Source organism: Somniosus microcephalus, chromosome 20, assembly GCF_052327205.1.
Source record: "Somniosus microcephalus isolate GS21.2 chromosome 20, FLI_Smic_1.0, whole genome shotgun sequence".
Taxonomy (NCBI): Eukaryota; Metazoa; Chordata; class Chondrichthyes; order Squaliformes; family Somniosidae; genus Somniosus; species Somniosus microcephalus.
The window spans coordinates 46,525,049-46,544,563 of NC_141006.1; the positions used below are offsets into that span (position 1 = coordinate 46,525,049).

The 19,515-nt window shown below is 42.1% G+C and overlaps 1 protein-coding gene across 4 annotated transcripts in view; it reads left to right on the forward strand.

The window, feature by feature from the left end:
* adprs (ADP-ribosylserine hydrolase) overlaps positions 1-19,515 on the forward strand; it is an 88,057-nt gene that overhangs the window by 58,989 nt on the left and 9,553 nt on the right. For all 4 annotated transcript variants that reach the window (XM_085962596.1, XM_085962594.1, XM_085962595.1 and 1 more), the window contains 3 exons: positions 3,733-3,829; positions 13,238-13,445; positions 16,758-16,942. In XM_085962596.1, the coding sequence (XP_085818722.1) occupies positions 3,762-3,829; positions 13,238-13,445; positions 16,758-16,942 (461 nt within the window). In that variant the 5' untranslated portion in view covers positions 3,733-3,761. The remainder of the gene's footprint in view (positions 1-3,732; positions 3,830-13,237; positions 13,446-16,757; positions 16,943-19,515) is intronic.

Genomic DNA, 19,515 nt, shown 5'->3' on the forward strand with positions numbered 1-19,515 from the left:
CAACATTGAAATTATATGTTTCAGTTTGTGCACACCCAGACTTGGTTAGTGGGGCACAAACTGCTTAATGAGGTTCAGAACAGATCTCGCATTTCAAAACAAGCCATCAGCAGCAGCAGAATTGTATTCCATCACAATCTCTAACCTCATGGCCCAGCATATCCCTGGTTCAATGAGGAATGTAGAAGAGCATGACAGGAGCAGCACTAGGTTTACCTAAAAATGAGGTGCCAACACTGGACTACATGCATGCTAAACAGCAGAAGCAGAATGTTATCTACAGAGGTAAATGATCCCACAGCCAACGGATCAGATCAAAGCTCTGCAATCCTACCTCATAGAATAGTACAGCACAGAAGGAGATCATTCAGCCCATCGAGTCTGCGCCGGTTCTTTTCAAAAAAACAATCCATTTATTCCCACTCTTTCCCCGTATCCCTGCAATTTTTCTCCAAGTATTTATCTAATTCCCTTTAGAAGACAACAATTGAATCTGTATCCACGACCCCATCATTGTGAAGTGCCATGGGATGTTTTACTATATTAAAGGTGCTGTATAAATGCAAGTTGTTGTTGTAGGGAGAAAGAGAAAGAATATAAGTAAATGAACTGCAGATAACTGTCTCTCAAATGAGGGCATCAGGATGGTACACGGGGACAACCAACAACAGTGAGCAGCATCATAAAATGTTCGGGCACAGCTCCAGTCCCCACTGCAGCTCCGCCTTGCTGCAGTGGTGAACCAGTTGTGAATGATTATACACAACTAACTGGAGGAGGAGGCGGCTTCATGAACATCCCCAGCCTCAACGATGGTGAAGCTCAGCACGTGAGTACAAAAGACAAGGCTGAAGCATTCACAACCATCTTCAGTCAAGTGCTGAGTGGATGATTTATCTCTGCCTCCTCCTGAGGTCCCCACCATCATAGATGGCAGTCTTCAGTAAATTCGATTCACTCCGCGTGATATCAAGAAATGGCTGGGCACACTGAATACAGTAAAGGCTATGGGTCCCGACAATATTCCGGCTGTAGTGCTGAAGACTTGTGCTCCAGAACTAGCCGTGCCTCTAGCCAAGCTGTTCCAGTACAGCTATAATATTGACATCTATTCGGCAAATTGGAAAATTGCTCAGGTGTGTTCCTGTCCACGAAAAGCCGGACAAATCCAATCTGGCCAATTACCGCCCCATCAGTCTACTCTCAATCATCAGCAAAATGATGGAAGGTGTCATCGACAGTGCTATCAAGCGGCACTTACTCACCAATAACCTGCTCACTGATGCTCCGTTTGGCTTCCGCCAGGACCACTCGGCTCCAGACCTCATTACAGACTTGGACCAAGCTGAATTCCAGAGGTGAGAGTGACTGCCCTTGACATCAGTGCAGCATTTGACAGAGTGTGGCACCAAGGAACCCTAGTAAAATTGAAGTCAATGAGAATCGTGAGGAAAGCTCTCCGCTGGCTGGAGTCATACCTAGTGCAAAGGAAGATGGTTGTGGTTGTTGGAGGCCAATTATCCCAGCACTCCCTCCACCACCAGCGCACCTTGGCTGCAGTGTGTACCATCTACAAGATGCACTGCAGCAACTCGCCAAGGCTTCTTCGACAGCACCTCCCAAACCCGTGACCTCCAGCACCTAGAAGGACAGGGACAGCAGGCACGTGGGAACACCACCACCTCCAAGTTCCCCTCCAAGTAACACACCACACTGACTTGGAATTATATCGCTTTTCCTTCATCGTCTCTGTTCAAAATCCTGGAACTCCCTCCTTAACAACACTGTTCAAGAAGGCGGCTCACCACCACCTTCTCGAGGGCAATTAGGGATAGGCAATAAATGCTAGCCATGCCAGCGACGCCCACATCCCGAGAATGAATAAATCGAGGAAAATAAATAAAACTTGAAGCCAGAAGGGCAAGGTCCAAATGACCAGAATAATGTTGCAGAGCAGTTAAATTGATTTTTCTGGATTACAAGAAATCCCTTTGAGAAATGTGTTACCATTATATAAAGGACAGCACATCTGTCTATATTGTTAAAAGTCTTGTATCTAGCATGCTTTAGTCACCTCGCACCTCGGTTGCATATTTCCAAGGAGGCAAAGGAGTGCTAAAATAGTTACCACAGTCAAATTTATAACTAAATAATAAATGAATCAAAAAGTATTAATGCATGAATGAGTAACCAGCAGTAAATTGAGCAATCAAATCCTTTAATCTTTTCCAAAACTATGATTCACTAGTCAACATGTATCAGAAGCCAAGCAATCCGATTAGTCAAATCATTTTAATAAGCTCGTATCAGTAAAAGCGACTGAAGCTGTTGGATTGTTGTAAAAACCCAGCTGGTTCACTAATGTCCTTTTTTGGGAAGGAAACCTGCCCTTACCCGGTCTGGCCCATATGTAAGATAGCAAAATACTGCGGATGTTGGAAATCCGAAATAACAACAGAAAATGCTGGAAAAACTCAGGTCAGGCAACATCCGTGGACAGAAATTTGAGTTGACGTTTCGGGTCAAACCCTTCTTCAAAACTGGAAAGAAAAGATAGATTGGAGGCAGGGCTGCGATCGGACAAAAGAATAAAAGAAACAAAAGAAGTAAAAAAGAGACAATAAAAGGTATTAGAAGCTAGACGAGATGGTAATAGGCTGAGATTAGGTGTAAAGTGTACTGGCAGGGCAAGAGCTAGCTGCCAGGTGTGAGAGAAACAAAAGGAAAGGGGGGGGGGAGGAGTGGAAAAATTACAAGAAAAAATGAAATAGGAGCCGAGGTTATGATCTGAAATTGTTGAATTTGATATTGAGTCCGGAAGGCTGCAGAGTGCCTAATCGGAAGATGAGGTGCTGTTCCTCGAGTTTACGTTGAGCTTCCGTGGAACAATACAAGAGGCCAAGGACGGTGAGGTCCGAGTGGGAATGGAGCGGTGAATTAAAATGACAGGCGACCGGAAGCTCGGGGTCACCCTTACGGACTGAACGGAGGTGTTCCGCAAAGCGGTCACCCAATCTGCGTTTGGTCTCCCCAATGTAGAGGAGACCGCATCGTGAGCAGCGAATACAGTATACTAGATTGCGAGAAGTACAAGTAAATCGCTGTTTCACCTGGAAGGGGTGTTTGGGGCCCTGGACAGTGGGAAGGGGGGAGGTATAGGGGCAGGTGTTACATCTCCGCTTGCACGGGAAGGTGAACTTCAGTCCCACACCAACATGGTTGATACTTAACTGCCCTCTGAAGTGACCTCGCGAGGCACTCGGTTGTATCAAACTGCTCACCACAGGGACTACAGCGGCTCAAGAAGGTAGCTCACCACCACTTTCTCCGCAACTAGGGATGGACTATAAGAGGCCATCTTGCCAGCAACGCTCATCCCGAGAATGAATTGTTAAAAAATTCACACTTTCTGCCATTTTTCTTCACTTGGGTAAGTATATTGATTTAGACATAACATAAAACATCTTTTTTAAAACAATTACACAATTCTGGAAAACAATCACTAGATTTGCTCATAAAATTCGTTATTTAATATTTAGAAATTGTTCACAGACAGGCTTGCCCTTCTTTCAGGGACCCGAGTTGGGAGTTTCACCTGGGCTTGCGTGCTTGAACTTCTAGCTGATGTGGGCAAATTAGGTGCGAGGGATGCATCATGGGAGTTGTCATTTTTCTGTGTCTTTTGGTTTATCACAGCTGGTACCTCCTTCAGTCAATGAATTTATTTTTCAGGTTCATTAGTGTATTCGGATGATACAGCAATGACCAGATGTGTGGCACAGTCACTGATAACCAAACAAGACTTTGACGAAGTGGATATGGCTAAGAGGTAACGTACTACTGCATCTAAAGGGATACAATACTGTACTGCGGAGATCTTGTTAAGTTGTACTGTGGCACTGTGTTCTGTCTTAAAGCCCAAAAGTCATTGTAAATATGCTAAACTCTTCGCTAACTTCCCCATCAGTGTTTTGTATGATGTATTGCATATCAATTTGTTGCAGTTGCTGTGATAATGAGATCTTTGAAGTTTATATTCTCTTATCTGGAATGGAGCTGAAAATATCTTGAGGGAAAGACATTATGTCTTGGAGGAAAGTAATTTTTGTCTTTTCATAGTGCATCTTTTTGCAATAAGTGTGCTTCTATGTCGTACAGCCAAGTACCGTTCTCTTTTTTGATGGTACAAAGTTAGTACTGTGACCAGATCCTTCCTTTTATCACAGTCAAAGGCAGATATTTGTTAATATTTTTACTTTACAATAATAGACTGAAGGTACTATGTTACACTTTTTGGAGGGTGAGACTCTCTCTAAGGTATTTTCTGGTCTTATCCTTTCTTGGATTTCCTGTGCTGTTGGATAAGAATGGGCAACTTGCATCCAGATCTCTGGAAGCTGCTCTGAAAGTACTTCACAGTAAGCTGCGCAGGGAGGGTCTGGACTGGCTCCTTCAGTTTGTTTTCTTTTCCCAAAGCGCACTAGTAGTACAGTACAATAACTTGCATTTTAGAGTGGAGGAGGGAGGGGTGTGCAGGGAGGGGAAGAGGACACTGAGCAGTATTAGAAGAGTTGGGGAAGAGTGACAGAATAAGGATTTTAATTGGCTGAGTATTTGGAGGAATGAAAACATAAACCAGCATCCCAGTGAAGGTGCTGATTGAAAGTTGTCATTTTAGATAACAACCACAGACTGGAGGCACTGTACTTCCCAGTATATATTTTTTTAAAAAGGAAAGACGTGCATTTATATACTGCCTTGCATGACCTCGGGACATCCCAAAGTGCTTTACAGCCAATGAAGTACTTTTGAAGTGTAGTCACTGTTGTAATGTAAGTAACGTGGCAGCCAATTTGCACACAGCAAGCTCCCACAAACAGCAGTGTGATAATGACCAGATAATCTCTTTTTTCTTAGTGATGTGATTCAGGGTTAAATATTAGCCATGACACCGGGGATAATTCCCCATCTCTATTTCGAAATAGTGCCGTGGGATCCTTTACGTCCACCTGAGAGCAGACGTCTTGTTTAACGACTCATCGGAAAGACGGCACCTCCGACAGTACAGCACTCCCTCAGTACTGCACTGGAGTGTCAGCCTAGATTTTTGTCCTCCAGTCGTTGGAGTGGGACTTGAACCCACAACCTTCTGACTCTGAGGCGAGAGTGCTACTAACTGCGCCACGACTTTATCCTTCGTATTCTCTCTCCTAACCCTTCCCTCAGTATTTTAGATTTTAAAATAATGTAAAACAAGTATTAAGTGTTAATCAGTAAAAGATTTAGTGAATATGTGAATTTTTAAATACTTTATTTCTCAACCTTTTTTTCTGGAGGCAAATTGGGGAGTGGGTTCAATGATTTTCCCTTTTACTTGATTTTAGCATTTAGAATACAAATCCACCAGGATATAAAAACAAAACTGGATGTTGAGTCTGGCTCCCTCTCATAGAGACCATGTAAAATACTCTTTCTGTAAAAGACCCCTGACTATAGCCTACTTTTTGTATGGCTTAGAACTAGGTTCGAGTGTTCTTATTTAGGCAATGATTAAGTACTGTACGTGGAGCATATTGCACGGGAGACAGTTGGTGATTTATATCACACAAGCAAGGGTAACCTAATAACTGACTTATACAGGTCATTCTGATGAGTGTAATGCAAAGCTATCAACTGTCTCCTGTACAGTATTCTGTTATTACTACGCTTGGTAGCAATCGTTTTAAAATATTACTTATAGTTTCACTGAGTTATGCATCATTTTTGTTTTTAACTAGGTGAAATAACATCCCAAAATGATTAATGTATTCTTCCATTCCCCTCACATTTCTATTGAAATAATCACGGGTTATTGTCTTCTCCCCAAGATCTAAGTTGACTTCCGTACTGAAACGCCTTCCTTTCTCTCTTCCCTCAGTCTCTGCACTGAGTGATTTCTCATCTAGGAACTCTCATAGCCTCCTTTCTGACCTTACTGTCCTCCTGTCTTCAGTTAAACTCATTCTGCACATAAACTCCCCCACCAGTACCTCCTCATGAACATTCTTCACCCAGGGTCTGAGCACTGATAATGAACTACAGCCGGCTTCTTTGTCTCCTTTGCCAAACATTATCCAGGCCTCCTTCAGTCCCATTTTTCTCACCATACACCTATGTGTAAAACACTCTCTCAACTTTTCTACATTACAACAGTGATTACACTTCTTCAAAATAATTTCATTGGCTGTAAAGCACTTTGGGACGTCCTGAGGTTGTGAAAGGCACTATATAAATGCAAGTCTTTTTTCCTCTCACACTCCCTCTCAAATTCCCAACTCCCACACTTTTGGCCTTCTGCGCATCAAGCCACCTCTGCAGTAACTGGTCTTTTGTCTCCTGTCTTCAAGACCCTTGTGCTCAGCTAGTCAATCACTGCCCTCCGTCAATCCCCTGGCAAAGTTCCCATCTTCGATCTTTCACATCAGAGTATGTGGCTGATTCATCAGTCATTAGATCTAGCATTACTGTGCGTGTTTGTTCTCAGCCAGAATTGCCTATTATTCCAGGATTACCTTGGAGGACGGAGACAACCCCAGGCTCGTGCCCAACTCTTGTTCCCTCCATTCCCACCCCACTATGCTAGCTGACCTCTTCAATTGTTCCCTTTCCACAGGCACTGGCTGCCTCCCTTTCAAAACTGCCACCATTACCCCTCAAAAGAACTCATCTTTGACCAATCTGTCCTTTCCTATTACCGCTGGCTTCCTCTTTATGGTGGTTGTTAGAGAGTCAGGTCTGCCTTCGTTCTCCTCGTGGCTAAGTGACGTCAGATGCTCCCTTAAGCAGTCTGAGTGACTTTTATTGAAGTTGATTCGCACTGCTTTATGTCTACTAAATCACATTAGTGGGGTCACAGAAGAAGGACTGCTTGCTTTAAAACATTCTTTGACATGAAGAGTAGCTAGCTGCAGTGTTTGACTACAGCCAGATATCTCGCATTGTCACCACATTTGTGTGAATAACCTGGACAAAAGGTAAGACCTGAAAAGCACTGTAGTGACGCTACCCAGAGAGAGTTAATCAGATATTTCAAGGGGACTGAGTGGTACTGCGGATTATAGTGTGCAGTCCAGTCATTTCTAGAACCTGGTTTTGAGTGGAGTGATCAGATGAAAATCTCTGCAAACTACAAAGGTCCCATGAGAAATTAATTTGTGTAGGGTTAACCCAGTTTTTAGTAAGTACGGTTACACAGTATAAAACTACTCCATTTAATTAGACACAAATAGACACTTATACCCCATTTATATTATAGGACAGCTTTCCATAATAGAAACTGGTTGTCTTGTTGCTGAGCTTGAGCCGAGAACACATCATAGAAAAGTAGAAACATAGAAGATAGGAGCAGGAGTAGGCCATTCGGCTCCTCGAGCCTGCTCCGCCATTCAATGCGATCATGGCTGATCATCCAAATTCAGTACCCTGTCCCTGTTTTCTCCCCATATCCCTTGATCCCCTTAGCCTTAAGAAATATATCCAACTCCTTCTTGAATATATTTAAATGAATTGGCCTCAACTGTCTTCTGTGGTAGAGAATTCCACAGGTTCACCACTCTCTGGGTGAAGAAATTCCTCCTCATCTCAGTCCTAAATGGCTTACCCCTTATCCTTAGACTGTGACCCTTGGTTCTGGACTCGCCCGCCATCGGGAACAGCCTTCCTGCATCTAGTCTGTCTAGTCCTGTTAGAATTTTATAAGTTTCAATGAGATCACCTCTCATTCTTCTAAACTCTAGCGAATATAAGCCTAATTGACCCAATCTCTCTTCATACTTCATTCCTGCCATCCCAGGTATCAGTCTGGTGAATCTTCGCTGCACTCCCTCCATGGCAAGAACATCCTTCCTCAGATAAGGCGACCAAAACTGCACACAATACTCGGTGTGGTCCTACCAAGGCCCTGTACAACTGCAGCAAGGCATCCTTGCTCCTGTACTCGAATCCTCTCGCTATGAAGGCCCAGCATACCATTTGCCTTCTTAACCGCCTGCTGCACCTGCATGCTTACCTTCAGCGACTGGTGCACAAGGACACCCAGGTCTCATTGCACTTCCCCTTTTCCCAATCTATTGCCGTTCAGATAATTCAAATTCAAAAAATTCAAATTCAAATCAATTTTATTTGCCATATGTATTACTACAATGGAATGTTTTTACTCCCCGATCACTTCCACAATAGGCTGTGGGAGCTCACAGAGATACGTCGCTATTCTACAGCGCCATGTTCAGTAAAAAATCAATTCAATTGCGTCCAATGGCAGTGGGAACGCGATATCCATCAGCCGCTCCGTCTCTGCGAACTCCTCCTCCCTGTTGCTGGCTCTACAATATGGTGTCCTTCTTCTCACGCTCACCGTCTGGTCTCGGGTCTCCATGCCCGGCTCTCCCTCCTTCCCCTCGAACTGCGAGCTTCCCGCACTGTCGCCGGTTCAAATTTGCAACGGCCCGGGGCCTGCCTCTCACGCTCACGTCCGGCCTCCAACCATCATGCCCGGCTCCTCCCCTCCTAGTCCGAAACACAAATTCACAACGAGGAGCTGCCGGGCGACGTGCCGAAGTGGGTCTTCGTGGTTGCTGCCGCTTCCCGCTGCTGCGCTGCCTCCGCCCGACTCGCCGAACACACCGCTCCGGCATCGCGAGCGGGCGGCGGGGGGTGCGGGCCGTCCGAAGCAGGAGAGCGCTTAGCTCCGGACCGCCTCGGTCGCCATCTTGAATAATAATAATCTGCCTTCCTGTTTTTGCCACCAAAGTGGATAACCTCACATTTATCCACATTGGGCAGATGCATGGCAAATGCAGTATAATCACCCAACCTGTCCAAATCGTACTGGAGTTTCTCTGCATCCTCCTCACAGCACACACGCCCACCCAGCTTTGTGTCGTCTGCAAACTTGGAGATATTACATTTAGTTCCCTCGTCTAGATCATTAATAATCATAGAATGAGGTGAAAACAGACTAAGAGACCTTCTAAAATGAGAATTTGGGTGCAGAGGTGGAAGGATGTGATGAGTAGACTTATAGGCTAAAGTAGAACAAACTAAACCTAAAACTGTCGGTACATGAAGGGACAGTGATGTGTCCTTCCTGCAAGATGTGGGAGTTTTTAGCACTAGGTGTTGACTCTGGCAAACATGTCTGGGAAGTTTCACCAACTCTTATCGCTCAAGCTTAAAATCTCTGAATTTGAGCAGATGGAGACCTGCTCAGGAGCAGGATTTCACAGGTGGTAATCTCCGGATTCCTCACCCTGCCATGCGCTAGAATAGGGAAGGGTGGGATGATTACTGAAATCTGTGCATAGCTACTAGCCTGGTGTCGGGAAAAGGGATTCCACTTTGGGCAGTGGTGCTGGTTCTGGGCTATTCTTCAAGGATGGGTTGCATCTGGGCAGGGAGGGTGCTAATGTACCACTAAAATGGTTAAATAGGAAAGTGATGAGGTATTTAAGCTAGAAATGGTAGGCTCCCCACCACAATCGGCTAAGAGTGCAGTGAGAAATAGATGAGGATTAGCTAGAATATACCTATAATAATCTATAATAATAGATTCATGCAGAAAGCAATTTAGCAAGGGGGATATGGATTCGGTAGACAAGCTAAATTTGGGTGAGCACCTTTTCGGGAGTGGCCACGGTATGATGATCTTTAAGATCTATCTAGAAAGGGAAAATCAGTACGAAAACGACACCACCAGATTGTATTGGGGCAGCTGTTAGAAAGATGAGGAGTGAGCTCTTGAGGTGCGGTGAGAGGCAAAATTGGCATCAGGACTGTAGAGCCACAGTGGGATAGTTATATTAAATTTAAAAAAATAGATTGCAGAGGCACAGAATTTAAAAATAAAATTTAAATTCTCCATTTTAAAAGGATGCCATGGTTATAAACCAATTAATAGTGAAGATGCGAGTCTATAAGGCCTAGAACAGTAATGAAAAACGAAAGCAGAAAATAGAAAGAGAATAAAGAAAGCTAAGTGTAAATATGAGAGGAAAAATTCAGAAAACAATAAAAGGAACAGAAAAGTATTTTACGAGTATATCAGTAAAAAGAGAATTGTCAAAAGTGAGGTGGGACTGCTGAGAGGGGAGGATTGGCAATTAGATCAAAAATGGCAGAAGTATTTAATAAATACTTTGCATTAATCATTAAAAAAGAAAATTGGAGGAGACTTGAATCCTGATGTGGTTGAGCGTGAGATGAGTGATATTATGATGGATAAAAGGAAACTTTTAGATCAGTTGGTTAGTCTAGAGGAAGACATAGTGCTAGGGCCCAGCGGAATACATCCTAGGATCCTGAGGAAGGAAATTATATTTCGGGGCTTTATTGAGTGTAGATGCGTACCGGAAGGCTGAAGAGTGGCTGATGTAGTGCACGTCTTTAAAAAGAGAGACAGAATTAATCTGGGCAATTACCACCCAGTTAGTTTTTAACATCAGCGATGGGGAACATTTTAGAATCTCTATTTAAGGATGAAATTACTTTACATCTAGATAATGAAGAAATAGCAGTCAGCACAGATTTCAAAAGGGACGATTGCACTTGGGAAAAACCTCACAGAAATCTTTGGGGAAGTAATAGCCATTGTAAATAGGGGAAATACAGTGAATGTATTGTACATGGATTTTAAGATATCCTTTGACAAGGTATGACCCAGGAGATTACGAGAGAAGATTGAGGGGTATGGGATTGAATGGGATAGCATACTGGATTAAAAATTGGTTAGAAAGGAGAAAACATTAAGGGCTGGATTTTCATTCAGAAGTCGGGAAGGAGGCAGGACTACAACTTTCGGGTTGTAGTCTTGCCCCCATAGAGATGCGGCCAATCTACGCGATTTTAACTTGATTGACCTTGTTGAGCCCGCCCAGCGGGCTCAGCAGGCCAATTAAGGGCCACCCGACAACAGATGACGTCACAGACTGAAATTTCATCTGTCAAGATGTGTTGACAGATGAAATATCAGTGTTTCACAGCTGTTTGAAGCTGTCAAACACTGACAGTCTTACTTCTAACATGAGTCCTTCTACGCAGACTCCGTTAGAAATCTCATCGGCACTGAAAGCTGCAGGCTGTCACTTTTGACAGATCGCAGCCATTCTGCTTTCTGTGCCGGCTGAATGATGGACTCCCGAAGCCTAGAGGAAGGAAGGCTGTAAAGGTAAGTACAGGTAATTTAAACATCTTTACACACTTTAGACACACCAAACACACTTACCTTTGCACTCATGCACCCATCACTCACCTGAACACTGACATCTCGACCCCTCCAAGTCCTTCAACCCGACGGCCCGACTCCTCTAACCTGGCGTGGTTTGGAGCCGTCGGGAATCCCACATGACAACCTTCAAAATAGGGATTAGGCTAAAAACTGCCTGTTAACTACCTGTTAACAGGCAGTTAATTGGCACTAATCCCTTCCCGCCTCGGGGGGGCGGGTACCCACCTCCTTTGAAACTTACATGGAGGCGGGTTTTGGGCGGGATGGTGTCGGGACCCCTGAATTTGGGAATTTAACCCCCCGCACGCCTCCAATCCCGACTCCACGGCACACTGAAAATCGACCCCATAGAGTTAAGATCAGTTTTTCAGAGTGGTTGGAAATGGGTAGTGGTGTCCTTCAGTGTTCAGTTCTGGGGCCACTTCTGTGGACTCTATAGGCCTACATCCAAATCATGGATATAGAGGGAGTGATGTCAAAATTGATCGCAACATAGGAGGTATAGCTAATTCTTTAAAAGATCAAAGGAAGCTGCAGAGGATTATTGATGAGATAGGGGAATGGGCAAAAATAGAATTCAGTGTTAGTAAATATGAGGGTACATTTTGGTTAAGAAAAATAACTAGTAATTATGCTCTGAATTGAAGTAGGTTTGGTGCTGTGGAAGGACAGAGGAATTTGGGGGTTCATGTTTGCAGGACATTAAAGGCAGCATCTTGGGTTGATAGGACCGTAAAAAATATACAAATGGAATTCTAGATTTTATCACTGGGTATAGAATATAAAAGTCAAGAGGCAATGAGCTTATATAAAACCTTAAAATCCCAGTGCAGTATTGAGCTCCATACTATAGGAAGAATATCAAAGCTTTAGATAGTACAGTGCAGATTCACTAGGCTGCTGTCTGATATGAGGAGATATAAATATGAAGTAAGACTTGAAAAATTGGGGCATTTTTGGTTAAAATAATGTAGATTATAGGGTGATCTGATGAAAGTGTTTGAAGTTATGAAAGGATGGGACAGGGTAAATAGAAGCAGACTGTTTTCAGTACTTGAGAGATCTAGAACAAAGGGCCACAAATACAAGGTTAAATGTAAGAGATTTGGTAGATAGAGCAAGAGACATTTTTTTTACACAGTTGTGAGGCTATGGAAATCACTTCCAAAGTTGGTTGAGGCAGAAACTGCCAGTATTCAAGATTAGATTAGGAAAGTGAATGAAGGCATTTGGGAACATGGGCAGGTAAATATGATTCGAACTACTTCCTCATGTGGAGGGTAAATGCCGACTTGGACTGAATGGCCTGTTTCTATGTTTGAACAGTTGCTCAGAAGCCATGAATGTGACTTTAGAGCAGCTGCATGTGTGTAACTCTTGCATATGTACAGTTAGTGTGAAGATCAGTTAGTGTGAAGATCAGATACATGGCTACAATTCCCCCACCCCCCCCCCCCTCCCCCGCAGTGGTGTGGCATGTTCCATAAAAGTCAGCAATAATGAAAGTGGATTTCTGGTCTGTGTGGATGGATTAACTGTTCAGTCTAATTGTGGCTCGATGAAAGATGGGGCTGACAAAAATACTCTATCATTTTCAATCCTGGTACCTAGGGCAAACTACCCCCAAGAAAAGTTTTGGCTTCTACTGACACATTAGTTAAAATCTGCCTTTGGCATTCCTACTGTCTGATGTAACCTTATTAGGTAAATTACACTTTCGGACTACAACGTTAGAGGGAGCGTTACTGTTTATTTGGGCATTGCGTAAGCTGATCTGGTGACGGAACTGAGAAAAGTGTTCCATTCCCACTGCTATTATCCCTCTGCTGGATGAGATGAAAAAAACTCATGTTTTGTTTTTGCTGAGTGTAATAATTTTCAAATACACAGCTATTCGATTTTAGTCATCTGTCTCTGACACTGTTTACATTTTTGGAACCAACAAAAATGTCTGACTTTTGTTCTTTAACTTCTTAGGTTTGCTGAGGAATACAAAGCACAGCCAAACCGTGGGTATGGAAGTGGTGTCATTCGTGTATTTAAGAAACTTCTAAGCCCAAACTGTAATGATGTGTTTAAACCGGCAAGGGAACAGTTTAAGGGAAAGGGTTCTTACGGAAATGGAGGTGCCATGAGGGTCGCCCCTATTGCACTGGCGTATCCAGATGTTCAGGATGTTAAAAAGGTCAGATTGATGGAGCTTGCGTAATTTACTTTTGTTCAATAAGACAGTTTTATTATTGTTTTTGCTTTCTTTCTCCTCCTTCTGTTCCTTCTATCCTCCACCCTTTTAGCATCAATGGTCCATCCTCCTTGGGCAGAATAATTCATCGTAGAAACATTTTATGATCATTGTTCCTCTATAACCACTGGACACTCTTCCCCCAACCCCTCAGAAAAAGAAGCCTTGTTTGTTTACTTTAGCACTATGCTTTTGCCTTAGCTTATCATTGGTAAACTTCTAATCTAGTCAATCAACCCATAATATGTAATGGGATTGAGAAAATTATGAAAGTCATGTATGATGGGGTGGCAGCCGCAGGAAAGGAATGAAGCTCCTTTGGCTAATTAATCTTGTGCTAATTGTACACTTATGTTTTTGTTCACCTGCCAGAGTTGATCTATACTAGTGGATCTCCTGGGGCATTGCTTATGGTAAGTTAGCTGGTACGGTGTTTTGAGGACAGGAGCATTATATCATGTAATGCCCAAAGTACTAATGTAAGATGGAGCTTTCAGGTCATAAGTCTAATCGCTGTTAAGTAAATACTACCCTAGAACTTGAAAGTGAGAAACCGCTTCAAGTCGCCTAATTGCAGATTGGAAGGTACTTTGAACTTTCATGTTCCAGGTCAGCGGCTTTATTTAATTTGAAAGCTGGTTTGCATCTGTAATGAATTATGACATCTGCTATGTGACAGATGTGAGCCAATCTGTACTTTTATTTGTGTAATAGTGGATTTTGTATGTCATTGCTCATAGTGAGTTAGAGGTTGTGCTGTTGCAGTGGGCAGAGGGTGCGGGGAGGGGAGCCAGTTAAGATTCGGGAGAGTTTGTAGGAGATCTCCCCACTGACAGTGAAGTAACTATTCTTGATTGGTTCCTGGAAAACAAAATAAAAATAGTGGTTTCTTCAATCAATCATTGTTTTTGACCAATGTAAACAGATAACCTTCGAATATATCATGCAATATCATGTTTCTACTTTGAAATGGTCATGCATAACATGTTGCAAGAAGTCTTTGTATATAGTAACCTGTTTTGTTTTCCAAGAAAATTAACCCAAAAAAGTTGGCGTTGATGCTTTACCCATCTTTGTTTCATACAACAAAAAAAACAGATACTGTATTAAAAATGGGGGTTTCCACAGCAACATGCCTTAGACAGTTCAACACCACTGCTAGGGCATCAGCCATGCTGGGACAACTGGAAGTTCTCTGTGGAAGAAGCAAGGAGTCAGCCCATGAACCTTTGCCAGAATGTACAAAGCCTACATCTGTCCAATCCTGGAATATGGCCATCCAGTTTGGTGCACAGCGAGCCAGCTGCAGATTAATAAGCTATAAACCATTCGGAACCAAGCAATAAAGGCAGTATATCACCTCCCATGTTTTATCCGCTGAATCTATCTGCACATCTGTCGACTCCAAACAATGGAAGAAAGAATCATGAGAGTCCAGCAGAGCTACCTACACAACTCAAGGGAAGAAAGACTTGCATTTATATAGCGCCTTTCACAACCTCAGGACGTCCCAAAGTGTCCTGAGGTCAATTAAGTATTTTACATTTTTTTCAAAAAAAGTGGTCACTGTTGGAATCATAATGAGGATCAACCTATCTTGTCATAGATGATAGAGGAAAAAGAATAGAACCCACCCCGGTATGTTTGCAACACTGCCTTGTTCCTGGGCCTGCAGTAGGTGGCAGAACTTTGCAACATTCAATCAGAGGATTATAGCACAGGAGTCAACTGACTAGGATTGAAATTCACCAACTGGTCAGAATTGAATGCACAAATTCTAAAAAGGATGCAAAAATGGTAATAACTCTTTGACACTCTTATTAAGGCCCCAATGTTAATAGCTGGAAGAAACTTATAAGATAGAAAAACATGTAAGTCAGAACTTCAAGGGCTGGGTAATGCAAGCTCATTGGCCACATATGGCCTGCAGGCAGTGTCTTGGACATCCCTAATGCCATCAGATATACAAGTATTGAGCTGCATGTGCTACACCCACTTTGCCATGCATGCAAATTTTTGTGTTGCACTTAAAAAGCATTAGAAAGAGAAAGCTAGTCACTTCCAAACTACAAAGTAACTTATCTAGCAAGTGTAAGTACCTAATTGACCTCATGATCTTTGAACAATTAATTTCTAATTGACTTTAGGAATTAGATCTGCCTTTAAGCAATAGAACTCTTAGCAGTTGAATAATGTGCATTACATGGTATAATACTCCTGTCCTCTGATATGCCATGAACAACTCCCTGGAAGATCCACTAGTTCTTTACATGAACACTTTTTTTTGTTGGATTATCTATGCCATTGGGGTAGTTCCAATGAAATAACCCTAGAAAAAGATTTTAAAGTAAGAGTATGGGTCTGGCGATGTCACAACATACAGATCAGATAGAAGTAACACCCTTGAGATTAACCCTTAGGATGCAGTTATACTGCCACCTTTTCTTGGCAATTTTGGGTGTGTAGTAATGCGAAAGTGACGGCTGAATATCACCAAGCACGCTAAAGGTAGAAGGTATGAGTACTCTTCAGAACGTTATCTCACTCTGGTTTAAGTTTGCGAGTATAGTAGTTTTTGCAGCTCCAAGGAGTTTCAGGCTCCCTTTTATTTTAATACTTTCAGCTCATGGGCAATGGCACTGAAACCATCCCTAATACATTGTTCAAATGTCAAAAGTAGTTTTATTACACTAATCCTGTACTACTAAAATTAATACTAAAAATCTAATCACCCTGTCTTGCTTTTTCTTAGCACGTTCAATGTCATTCATTTCATTATTTGAAGTTTACTTTTGAATAATGTACCGTAACCTAAAATAATCTCTCCATGCTAGTGAGAGACAAACTTATTTGTGTCATAGATGTAGCTAAGTCAACTTTTGAAATGTTTTTCAATGGCCAAACTTAAAGTGCTCCAACGCAAGTCTTTTTTGGCACCCCCTGCAGTGAAAAGACACCTCTGTGGTGTTCCAAGGGTTATGGTAGTTGTGAAAGATGATTATTTTCATCCCTTTGCTGCTCACTTGAAGAGGTGGAGAAAGTTAAAATGCTGGACGCAAATACTTTTCCAGCTTTTAGCTATCTAAAGGGAAGCATACAACTATTTCTTTGCCAGTGGCAAATTAGCACAAGATCAGCTCAATCTTTTCATTAGAGGACTAAATCTTCAGAATTTTATTTCTATTAATTAACTAAGAACCAGATCTAATAATCTCCCGATGCTGACTTTGACTTGATTGTTTTGTTATGCGACAGTTTGCACAGAAAAGTGCTGAAGTGACGCATGCTTCCTCACTGGGTTACAACGGTGCTATCCTGCAAGCCCTCGCTGTTCATCATGCTTTGCAGGGGGAGTTGAAGAAGGACAAGTACTTGGATCACCTCATTGGGGAAATGCAGTTGATTGAAAATGATGAAAAATCTCTGTCAGATGCAAAAGAGTAAGTACAGGGCTAGGGTGGCCTCTTGTGGCTAACTGCTTAATTTCTGTGGATAACTTGACATGAAATTCTTGTGGTCTTGTGAACATACATGAGGGTTAACCTTGGAAATAGATCATAGCTGAAAAGCATTGAATATTTAAGATCTAAGATTAAATACCGACCTATTGTTTTCTGCCACTAAAGGCTGTAAGATCAAGTGGCAGAAATTGGATATTATAATCTAAAGTTAATTTTCAGTGTTCTGTCAGTTGACAGATTTAGATCTTTAGAAAGAATCACAAGTGCAGATCTGACCTCAGAATTATTTTTTAGTAAGCTTGTTCTCTCTGTTTCTTTCCTCCTGCTCCCGTGCCTCACTCAAGTGATGAATTCTTCCATGTATAAGCCCAGACAGTGAATGTTGACAAGCTATTGGAATTCAGAGGGAAGCGTGTGTGTCCCAACTGAATTTACTGTATAGTGTTCAGGGGACCTTACTGATTTTAATTTCCCCCGCTATCCCAAGAGAGCTCGAGGCCAATTGAAGCAGATCATCTTGCCACTTTACCTGAGTTCACCTAACTGCACAGACTGGGAATCAAACCTGGAACTTCTAATGTGTACTCAGCCACACATTAAGGACTTTTTAAAGTCTGTTTAACCCCTTTTTTTTTTTAGTATTAAAAAGGTAGAAAATCAGTAGGGAAAATTTGGACCCAAAAAATTCAGGTAAATTCAGAGAATGTCAATAAAAATCGCTAAAACTTGAATCAAGGGATTAAAAAAAATCTAAATGACAACCCACAATTATTTAGACAGTTTACAGGCACTGCTTTTTATGGGTCTTATCAGACTCACTTAATCCATAGATTTTTTTTAAAGTTAAAAGTAAATTTGAGGAACTTGTGTTTATTGTTGCTCCAGCCAGTTACCTGCCACTTGGGTGCGATATTAAGAATTGTTGGAGATTATGCACAGGGGAACTGTTGCAATCTTGCTTGGTATGTGACCCGAGTTAGTTTTTGATGACCTTAGTCTCCAGAAAACTATCACTTAGTGCACTGCTGTCCTTGGTCCATTCCTAACTCGGAGAAGGACTGAAACTTGCGGTAGAATAAAGGGCATAGTTGTCACAGCAGTACCTAGCTGATTCGGTATCATTTTGGGGGGAAAAAATCCAATTGCACAGCCTTTGTTTTCTACCCAAAATTCAGGTCCAGGGATGCATGTGTATCGCATCAGTGATATCAGCATGGCACATACAGCAGGCAATGTGTATGCTGATGTTCGGGATGCAATTTGTACACCCCTCCAGACCTGATTTTTTTTTTAAAGTATTGTTTTGCTTCCTTTAATTCAGCATGAAATTCCAATTGGAGTGCTTAATGTCAGCATGGTGACTGTCTTTAACTATAATCTCAAGAGCATGAGAGTGAGATCTAGGTCACTAAATGAACAGTGGAAGAAAACATAACCTCACAATCACCACTTGCAGTAATCCGCTCCTGTGACTTCCTAGGCCTAAATTTGGGTGTACAAGGTATCCCAGAGATGTACAGATGAACCGAACACTTAACTGCAAGTGGCAAGAAGTATCATCTCCACTTTGTCCAAACCCTGCCCCTTCCACCACATCGATGTGGGATATAAGCACAAGAGGGAGAAAGGAATAGAAGGATATGTTGATGGGGTTAGATGAAAAACGGTGGGTGGAGGCTCATGTGGAGCATAAACACTTGTATGGATTAGTTATGCTGAATGGCTGGCTTGTTTCTGTGCTGTAACATTCTATGTAATTCTATATGCCTGTTAGGTCATGTAACATACATAGAACTGGGAAAATATCGAGCACTCTGGATCCCCTTCTTGGAGACCTATGAAAATTCCCTCACAAACTGCATAACATATCCCTGCAGAGGGAGGGATTTATTGAGAGCACACCACCATTTGTCCCCAGTAGTATAGAAGTGAGCAACCATAAATTTCCATAGTAAATTTGGGATGGTCCCTGTGCACCCTGGCTACGGCGCTCTACCTTGGTCCAGAAGCGTGTTGAACTACTGTGCAAAAGACACACTTATGCTGTCAACGTACCACCTTGTAAATGCTACATTACGAATATATGCTGCCACTATATCAATGTGAAAACAAGTATATAATTTTTGTTTTGTTAAAAATGTCAATTTAAAATCTGTTTTTTGACTGTTAATTGTTAAATGTTTCCAGTTTAAATTTGTAATCTAATAATTGATTTATTTTCCAAAGTGGGTAGTTTGTTGTGGCTCTAACTTACAGCCTGAAGAGGCTGGTCTTCAGACCGTTTTGAATTGCTGTTGATTCAGCAAATTCAAGTTCAACTGTTGAACTTCCGCTTTCAGTAACTTTTAATTAGTTGTCTGCTGATATAAGTGATGTTTTGCTCAGTTTGAAAAGGTTATACAGTATTGCTGATTCTCTAGACGGGGGAGGTGGTAGTTTTAAGGAAAAAGTTCTGATCATTTTGGTAACTTCATAAGTCACAATGTTACCTAATTTAATCTTTTTCATATCCCTTAATTGATTTTCTCCATTTTGCTTCTGAAACCAACTGA